We start from the raw sequence: 9863 nt of genomic DNA on the forward strand, positions 1-9863 counted from the left end.
TGATGACCATCATCTGTTATTTTTAATGCCTTTTTTCTTAAAAAACCTGATGTTATCATCCGTTATCATCAGTTACATCTGTTTTGTTTTGTTTTTAATCAGGTTTTTACCTTTTTTTGGGAAAGCTGTCCTGAGCATGCTCAGTACAAAAAAAAAGGATGTTAAAGGAGTACTCCGGGGGAAATATATATTTTTTTTAAATCAACTGGTGCCAGAAAGTTAAAGGGGTACTCCGACGCTTAGACATCTTATCCCCTATCCAAAGGATAGAGGATAAGATGCCTCATCGTGGGAGTCCCGCCGCTGGGGACCCCCATGATCTTGCACGCCGCACCCCCTTAAAATCAGTCCCCGGAGCGTGTTCGCTCTGGGTCTGATTATTGTCGATCACAGGGCCGGAGCGTTGTGACGTCAAGGCTCCGCCCCGTGTGACGTCACGCTCTGCCCCCTTCAATGAAAGCCTTTGGTTGGGGACGTGACAGCTGTGGATAGGGGATAAGATGTCTAAGCGCTGGAGTACCCCTTTAAACAGATTTGTAAATTACTTTTTATTAAAAAATCTTAATCATTCTAGTACTTATTAGCTGCTGAATACTACAGAGGAAATTATTTTCTTTTTGGAACACAGAGCTCTCTGCTGACATTATGACCACAGTGCGCTCTGCTGGCATCTCTGTCCATTTTAAGAACTGTCCAGAGTAGGAGAAAATCCGCATAGTAAACATATGCTGCTCTGGACAGAGATGTCAGCAGAAAGCACTGTGCTCGTGATGTCAGCAGAGAACACGGTGTTCCAAGAAGAAAATAATTTCCTCTCTAGTATTCAGCAGCTAATAAGTACTGGAAGGATTAAGATGTTTCAATGGAAGTCATTTTCAAATCTGTTTAACTTTCTGGCACCAGTTGATAATAAAAAAAAAAAATAAAATAGTTTTCAACTGGAGTACCCCTTTAAAAAACCTGACAATAATTGATAACGCATGTTTTTTTTTTTTGTTTTTTGAACATTCAGTTCCCATAGACTTAAATGTTAAATTTTAACATCCGGTTTTTCACCATTCTTTTTGCCGGACCAAAAATTTGTGTCTTTTGTGCCGGCAAAAATAATTGACATTAGCAAAAACGGACATGCCTGATGCAAAAGAATGTTCAAAAAATCCCATTGACGTGAATGGGATTTTTTGACGGAAGTTTTCAGGACTTTTTGCCCGGAGTAATAACGGAGGTTTTTCTTTACAGGATGATACCTGTAGTGAAAGAGGCCTTACAGCTACATTAAATAAAGGGTAAATCTGCAAATTCATGGCCTCATTTATACCGTTGGTTTCTGCTCCATTTACATCCAAAGTAAAAATATATAAATAAAGTTGTTCGTTACTACATGGCACTGCAGGCTTTCATTGGCTCCAAACTGTGTATTTGACATGCTTTCCCATAATGCTCTCCACACAATTTTAAATGTAGCTTTACGTGTGACTGGAGAAGAGACACGTGTAAGTTAAAAAAAAAAAATAAATTGGGATTAATATATGTAGATTATACTGTTAAGGATCCTCTACTTCTATTGGAGTTACCCCTTAAAAGGGGTACTCCACTGGAAAACTTTATTTATTTATTTATTTTTTAAATCATCTGGTGCCAGAAAGTTAAACAGATTTGTAATTATTTCTATTTAAAAATCTTAACCCTTCCAGTACTTATCAGCTGCTGTTATTATCCACAGGAAGTTTTTCTTTTCCTTTCCTTTCCGTCTGACAACAGTGCTCTCTGCTGACACCACTGTCCATTTTAGGAACTGTCCAGAGCAGGATAGATTTTCTATGGGGATTTGCTCCTACTCTGGACAGTTCCTAAAATGGACAGAGGTGTCAGCAGAGAGCACTGTGGTCAGGCAGAAAGGAAATGTAAAAAAAAAATAAAAAACTTCCTGTGGATCATACAGCAGCTGATAAGTACTGGAAGGATAAAGATTTTTTAATAGAAGTAATATACAAATCCGTTTAACTTTCTGCCATCAGTTGAGAACATTTTTTTTTTTCCAGTGGAGTACCCCTTTAATGAGGACCTCTGGCCAACTCTACAAAAATTAGATTTCTCTATCATTGAATAGCTTAGGCGGCCCTGATCACACATGTTTTTACAGTAAAATATACATTTTTAGGGCATAGGTATAGCTTTGCAGCCATTTTTTAAAATACTTTAAAGGAGTTATTCCCCCATCCAAAGAACCCCCCGCAATCTCCTAGACGGGGCCCCCCGTGTGCCTATCCCCGCACAAAGTGGCGACTTCATGCCCCCTCAATGTATCCCATAGAGATACATGGAGGGGGCGTGTCTGCTGCGGCTTCCTGCGGGGTCGGAATGGCCTTTTCCGGCAGACTTCCGGGGCCCTGTTCAGAAGATGATTAAAGGAGTAGTGCAGTGAAATATAATTTATCCCCTATCCAAAGGATAGGGGATAAATTATAGATCGTGGGGGTCCGACTGGTCCCACCAGTCGGACCCCCGCGATCTATAACTTATCCCCTATCCTTTTGGATAGGGGATAAGTTACATTTCACTGCACTACTCCTTTAATGCATTTGATTCCTGCCGGCATTTGTAGCTCAGTTCCATCTGCCCCCTATTCTATTGTCTGTAGGTTAGCAAGTGTAGAAAGTGTTAGGGGGCAGATGAAAAACTGCAGAATCGTACTACATGGTGTGTATATTCTGTTACCATGGATACACAAAATAGGTGGAGATTTTCTGCAATGTGATTGACCAAATGTAAATTGTGCATTATTTCCTCTTGGGCCTGTGCATAGTGGGTATTATAGTATTACTTATGTGCTGTGTTGTATCTTTTATGGCAAACTCTTTGGATATTTTCAGCCATGTCATTTCTTTGTAGAATTCGAAGGGGATGCTCAGGCGGTGCTGAAAACAATGAGACGGTATATCAGGGAATTTTTCGGATGTCGGGAGTGCGCACAGCACTTTGAAGCCATGGCGAAGGAGTCGGTGGACAGCGTGAAGACAGCGGACGAGGCAGTGCTCTGGCTGTGGAAAAAACACAATGTGGTGAACAAGAGACTGGCTGGTGAGTAGAGACTGTGACAGGTTACTGTACTCAATCAGACTTATCACTTTGGTCTACATCACGGATTACATAAAACATGTAGTGACCCACTAGTAATTTATCATCTATAGCAGTGTTTCCTAACCAGAGTGCCTCCAGGTGTTGCAAAACTACAACTCCCAGCATGCCCGGACAGCCAAAGGCTGTCCGGGCATGCTGGGAGTTGTAGTTTTGCAACAGCTGAAGACACACTGGTTGGGAATCATTGATCTGGCACCCTTCCTGCATTCAAAGGGGTTAATCAAACATTAAAAGTTATCCCCAAACCAAAGTATAGGGCAGAGATCCCCAAACTGTAGAACTCCAGCTGTTGCAAAGCCACAACTCCCAGCATGCTTAAAGGGGTACTCCGGTGGAAAACTTTTTTTTATTTATTTATTATATATATATATATATATATATATGTATATGTATATATGTATATGTATATGTATATGTATATATATATATAATATAATTTTTTTTTTTTTTTTTTTTTAATGAACTAGTGCCAGAAAGTTAAACAGACATTTGTAAATTACTTCTATTAAAAAAAAAACTTTACCCTTCCAGTACTTTTTAGCAGCTGTATGCTACAGAGGGAATTCTGTTCTTTTTGAATGCCTTTTTTGTCTTGTCCGCAGTGCTCTCTGGTGACATAGCAGGAGAAAATCCTCATAGCAAACCTATGCTACTCTGGACAGTTCCTGACATGGACAGAGGTGTCAGTAGAGAGCACTGTGGACAAGACAGAAAAGAAATTCAAAAAGAACAGAATTTCCTCTGTAGTATTCAGCAGCTAAAAAGTACAGGAAGGGTAAAGATTTTTTAATAGAAGGAAGTAATTTACAAATCAGCTTAACTTTCTGGCACCAGTTGACTTATAAAGACCTAAAAAAAAATAGTACCCCTTTAAACAGCCAACTGCTGTCAGTGCATGCTGGGAGTTGTAGTTTTGAAACAACTGGAGGTCCACGGTTTGAAGACCACTGGTATAAGGAATTAGTGCTGGTCCTACCGCTGGGATTCCTATGATCACAAGAATGGAGGTCAGTTGTTCCCTGAGAGAATTGTGGCAGGGTTTATGCCTGGCCGCTGCTCCATTCATTTTCTATGGGACTTCCAAACATTGCCAAGCTCTGAACTTTGCTATTTTCAGAAATGTGAGTGAATAAAGCAGTGGCCGAGACTGTGCAGTGCTGCTCCTTCATTTATTACATTAAAAGGTAAGGATCCCTTTAGTCAGACCCCCACAGATTAGCTAGTTATCCCCTATTCTGTACATAGGGGATACCTTTTAATCTTTGGATAACCCCTTTAAACTGTATACTGTTTTATAAGGCTTATGTCTCTTTAAAGGGGTACTCCAGTGGAAAACACATTTTTTAAAATCAACTCGTACCAAAAAGTTATACAGATTTGTACATTCCTTCTATTTAAAAATCTTAATCCTTCCAGCACTTATCAGCTGCTGTATGCTCCAGAGGATGTTGTGTAGTTCTTTCCAGTCTGACCACAGTGCTCTCTGCTGCCACCTCTGTTCATATCAGGAACTGGACAGCTCCTGACACGGACAGAAGAGGCAGCAGAGAGCACTGTGGTCAGACTGGAGAGGACTACACAACTTCCTCTGTAGTATACAGCAGCTGATAAGTGCTGGAAGGATTAAGATTTTTAAATAGAAGTAATTTACAAATGTATTCAACTTTATGGAGTCAGTAGATTAGAAAAAAATGTTGTTTTCCAACGGAGTACCCCTTTAAGACTCGAGTCCGCTTACGTTTTAAGGGTACATTCCCACCTGCCGTATTTTGCTGCGCTTGAAGTCAATGGGTAGGAAAACGCGCAGTAGCAAAATATGGCACTTAGGAACATACTCTAAATGTGCACATTTGTCATTGAAACCTAGGGATTCGAAATATGGGATTGGGCACTTTTGGACTTTATTGCAACCTTTTTTAAATAAAATAAATATAAAATATATTTAAAATTTTTTGAAAAATTTAAAGTTAAGTTCTGGATCACTACAAGTTTTCAGATTATTTTGCAAGCCAGTGAGTCATCCATGCACCTACAGATTGGGTCTTGGGGGGAGATTTATCAAAACCTGTCCAGAGGAAAAGTTGCTGAGTTTCCCATAGCAACCAATCAGATCGTTTCTTTCATTTGCACAGGCCTTTTCAGAAATGAAAGAAGCGATCTGATTGGTTGCTATGGGCAACTCAGTAACTTTTTCTCATGGTGTACAGTTTACTGCCTGCGTGCGGTATATATTGTAGCACTGTAACATCAACTCTTGTTCCATTAGAGCTCCCCCTACTGTCCAGACACCAGAACAGGCTGCAATAGAAAGCTACGGTAGTTTCTTTAGAGATCTCAAACAATTATACAGAAAAAAAAGTTATATTCTATCCGTATTCTATAAATGAGCCCTAAAGGGTCAGACTGTGACATCCTACTGACAAAAGGGAATAGTAACAACCAGTTGTCATTGTATTCCCACATTTCCAGGAGGAATAACTGAGGAATGGCGCAGAGTTCTAAGAAACATTGGGGGAGATTCATCAAAACCTGTCCAGAGGAAAAGTTGCTGAGTTGCCCATAGCAACCAATCAGATCGCTTCTTTCATTTTTGAAAAGGCCTGAGAAAAAGGAAAGTAGCAATCGGATTGGTTGCTATGGGCAACTCAGCAACTTTTCCTCTGGACAAGTTTTGATAAATCTTCCCCAATACCCCTAAATTGTTTTTACATGGGCAATACAAATATAAATAAAATACAGATTTTTTTTATTTTTTATTTTTTTTTAGAACGCTGCTCCTTGTGGAAATACATTGATAACTGGATGTAACTATTCCCCTTGTAAGTAGGATGTCACAGTCTAATGCAGTGTTTCCCAACCAGGGTGCCTCCAGCTGTTGCAAAACTACAACTCCCAGCATGCCCGGACAGCCAAAGGCTGTCCGGGCAATACTGGGAGTTGTAGTTTTGCAACAGCTGGAGGCACCCTGGTTGGGAAACACTGGTCTAATGCCATCATTGAGAAGAGGAATGGTAATGCCTGTATTCATACATTTCCAAGAGGAATAACACAGAAACTTATTGGAGATTGACGTGGACAGGTTAGATAGATAGATAGATTAGATATAGATAGATTAGAGGTAGATAGTTAGAGGTAGATAGTTAGAGGTAGATAGTTAGAGGTAGATAGTTAGAGGTAGATAGTTAGAGGTAGATAGTTAGAGGTAGATAGTTAGAGGTAGATAGTTAGAGGTAGATAGTTAGAGGTAGATAGTTAGAGGTAGATAGTTAGAGGTAGATAGTTAGAGGTAGATAGTTAGAGGTAGATAGTTAGAGGTAGATAGTTAGAGGTAGATAGTTAGAGGTAGATAGTTAGAGGTAGATAGTTAGAGGTAGATAGTTAGAGGTAGATAGTTAGAGGTAGATAGTTAGAGGTAGATAGTTAGAGGTAGATAGTTAGAGGTAGATAGTTAGAGGTAGATAGTTAGAGGTAGATAGTTAGAGGTAGATAGTTAGAGGTAGATAGTTAGAGGTAGATAGTTAGAGGTAGATAGTTAGAGGTAGATAGATAGAGGTAGATAGATAGAGGTAGATAGATAGAGGTAGATAGATAGAGGTAGGTAGGTAGAGGTAGGTAGGTAGGTAGGTAGGTAGAGGTAGGTAGGTAGGTAGGTAGAGGTAGGTAGGTAGATAGAGGTAGGTAGGTAGATAGAGGTAGGTAGGTAGGTAGGTAGAGGTAGGTAGGTAGATAGAGGTAGGTAGGTAGGTAGATAGAGGTAGGTAGGTAGGTAGATAGAGGTAGGTAGGTAGGTAGATAGAGGTAGGTAGGTAGGTAGATAGGGGTAGGTAGGTAGATAGGGGAAGGTAGGTAGATAGAGGTAGGTAGGTAGATAGAGGTAGGTAGGTAGATAGAGGTAGGTAGGTAGATAGGGGTAGGTAGGTAGATAGGGGTAGGTAGGTAGATAGGGGTAGGTAGGTAGATGGATAGATAGATAGAGGTAGGTAGGTAGATGGATAGATAGATAGAGGTAGGTAGGTAGATGGATAGATAGATAGATAGATAGATAGATAGTGGTAGGTAGGTGGATGGATGGATAGATAGATAGAGGTAGGTAGATGGATAGATAGAGGTAGGTAGATGGATAGATAGAGGTAGGTAGGTAGATGGATAGATAGAGGTAGGTAGGTAGATGGATAGAGGTAGGTAGGTAGGTAGGTAGAGATAGAGATATAGATACAGTTAGATATATATATTTTTTCCCCCCTCATTCATTCTTGTCAAAAATAAAATAAAAATGGAGGAATGATGAAAGCTCCTCCCTCGAATACTGCCACCTGTACCTGTCTTATAGAGCAGTCAGGCCCTGGTGACAGTGGGGGGCGCCGTAGTGCACAGAAAGCCAGCCAGCGCCTGTGGAGCCTTTACTTTCAGTAATTTTGCGCGGCATAGAATGAATGTTGACTGATGATTGGATAATGATTGTCGCCGGCTGTGCGCCTTCATCCAGGGACATGATTCATTGCTATCCGGTTTGCCGTCTTAGGAGGACAGAGATGTATGATTATAATATGTGCTTATATCTGCGCTGTGTGTGAAGGAGATTTACTAGAGGTGGAGATTTATTTTTTCCATGTTACTTGCTATTAAATGCATAAATAATGGCAATTGAACATTGGGCTCCCGGATAAGAAGGGGGATGGGAGGGTATTTTTTTTTTTATTTTTTTTTATTTTTGCATTCAAAATTGAAAGCTTTTCATAAAAGCCAATTCAACATCAGTAATGTGAAGAAAGGAAGAATAATGTGTAAGACCCCCGATGCTCATCATCCCTACTTCATTGCAGTGCCCCCACAATGTTTTATAGGGGTACTCCGCCCCTAGACATCTTATCCCCTATGCAAAGGATGGGGGATAAGATTTCTGATCGCGAGGGTCCCGCAGCTGGGACCTCTGCGATCTCTGCGCAGCACCCAGAGTTAATTTAGAAGGCTGGTTGCGGGCGGCAAGGGTTGTGACGTCACGGCCACGCCTCTTGTGATGTCACACCACACCCCCTCAATGCAAGTCCATGGGAGGGGGCGTGGCGGACGCCACGCCCCCTCCCATAGACTTGCATTGAGGGGACGTGACTGAGAGGCCATCGTATGTCGGAGCCATCGTAGGTCGGGGCATCACTGTATCTCTATGGGAGAGCCGTTCGGCTATCTTTGGCTCTCCCATAGAGATATATGGAGGGGGCACGGCGGCGGCCACTCTGTGGGAGAGCCGGGGCTCCGTACAGAAGATCACAGGGGCCACACCCCTCGGACCCCCCCGCAATCTAAAAATGATCCCCTATTCTACAGATAGGGTATGCGTTTTTCTGTACTGATTGGGCACGAGACCTCTTCTTTAACCCTTTTGTACACTGTTCCAACAAAAAGGAATTGTATATATTTTTTTGGGGTTCACAACGCGATCCTGGTTACTTCTCATTTATATTTTTTTTCTGCCCCTGTCCCCTTTATAGGTGCTCCAAGTGAGGATCCAAAGAGCCCCAAAGTGGAGTGGCCCACGCCTGACCTGTGCCCGGCCTGTCACGAGGAGATAAACGGGCTGCACAACTGGAACGAAAAGGAGGTCCTCGCCTTCCTCAAGAAACATTATGGTGCCAAAGAGATCTCCTTACAGTACTCCGATCCGAACAGTGACCGTCACGAAGGAGAGGATAAAAAAAATGAAAACCTTCACAATAAGGAACCCGCAGGAGATGCAGACTTCAGGCAGAACAAGCCGATTGTCAGACCAGACTTCATGGACAAATTAGTACAAAAACCCATTGAAAAGGGGAAAAGCGACAACCACCAGGAGGGCAACAAGATGTCAGTCAGCTTCCTGAGTCTGGGCTTCTCCAACATAGACATGAGCCTGTGTGTGGTTCTCTACTTCACCTCCTGCTTATTTTTAATGATCATGTATTTCTTTTTCAAGGTTCGGTCAAGAAGATGGAAAATCAGGTATAACCGACCCTATGTATAATTTTATTGTGTGTGTTCTTTTTCTTTAATTTTTTTTTATTTAATTTTTTTAAACCTCCAGTTGACCATTTGGCCTCCCCCAAGTTTTTGTACTAATTTGTTTGATCAGGGATATATGTATTTATGTGTGTTTTAAAGGGGTTGTATGAGATTTAAAGGAAAGTCACTTTTTTTTTTTCTTCTCCAGAACCATTCCTAAACATAGACGGAGTGTGGTATTACAGCTCACTGTGGATAGAGGTAAACCGGGCACAGTCCACACTAGTATTCAAAATGGATTTGGGAGCGGCTCAATACCCCGGTGGTGCTACACGGCAAAACAGTTCATGACCATGAACCTATGACAAGCGCTAATCGGAGCACTCACCATATGGGTACAGCTGGATATAACTTTATTCCATTTAACTCACAGCAGTTAACAGGATCAACAGGTGAAGAGAGACACAGGCAGGAACGTCTCACTGGGCGGGTGACAGCGGCTGTGCCTGAAACAGCCGCTCCTGTGCGTGAAACAGAGACTGTTTTTACGCACAGTGGCGCATTATCAGTCCCCTTAGGGTGGGTGACAGCGACTGTTTCATGCACAGAGGTGCATCATCAGACCCCTTGGGGCAGGTGACAGTGGCTGTTTCACGCACAGCGGCGCATCAGACCCCTTGGGGCGGGTGACAGTGGCTGTTTCACGCACAGCGGCACATCATCAGGCCCCTTGGGGCAGATGACAG

The 9863-nt window shown here is 41.9% G+C and overlaps 1 protein-coding gene across 1 annotated transcript in view; it reads left to right on the plus strand.

The window, feature by feature from the left end:
- Positions 1-9520, plus strand: part of QSOX2 (quiescin sulfhydryl oxidase 2) — a 57040-nt gene extending 47520 nt beyond the window's left edge. Inside the window, exons 11-12 of the mRNA XM_056539059.1 lie at positions 2893-3081; positions 8631-9520. Coding sequence (XP_056395034.1) covers positions 2893-3081; positions 8631-9139 — 698 coding nt within the window. The 3' untranslated portion in view covers positions 9140-9520. The remainder of the gene's footprint in view (positions 1-2892; positions 3082-8630) is intronic.
- Positions 9521-9863: the final 343 nt, after the last annotated feature.

This window comes from Hyla sarda, chromosome 9 (assembly GCF_029499605.1).
Source record: "Hyla sarda isolate aHylSar1 chromosome 9, aHylSar1.hap1, whole genome shotgun sequence".
Taxonomy (NCBI): domain Eukaryota; kingdom Metazoa; phylum Chordata; class Amphibia; order Anura; family Hylidae; genus Hyla; species Hyla sarda.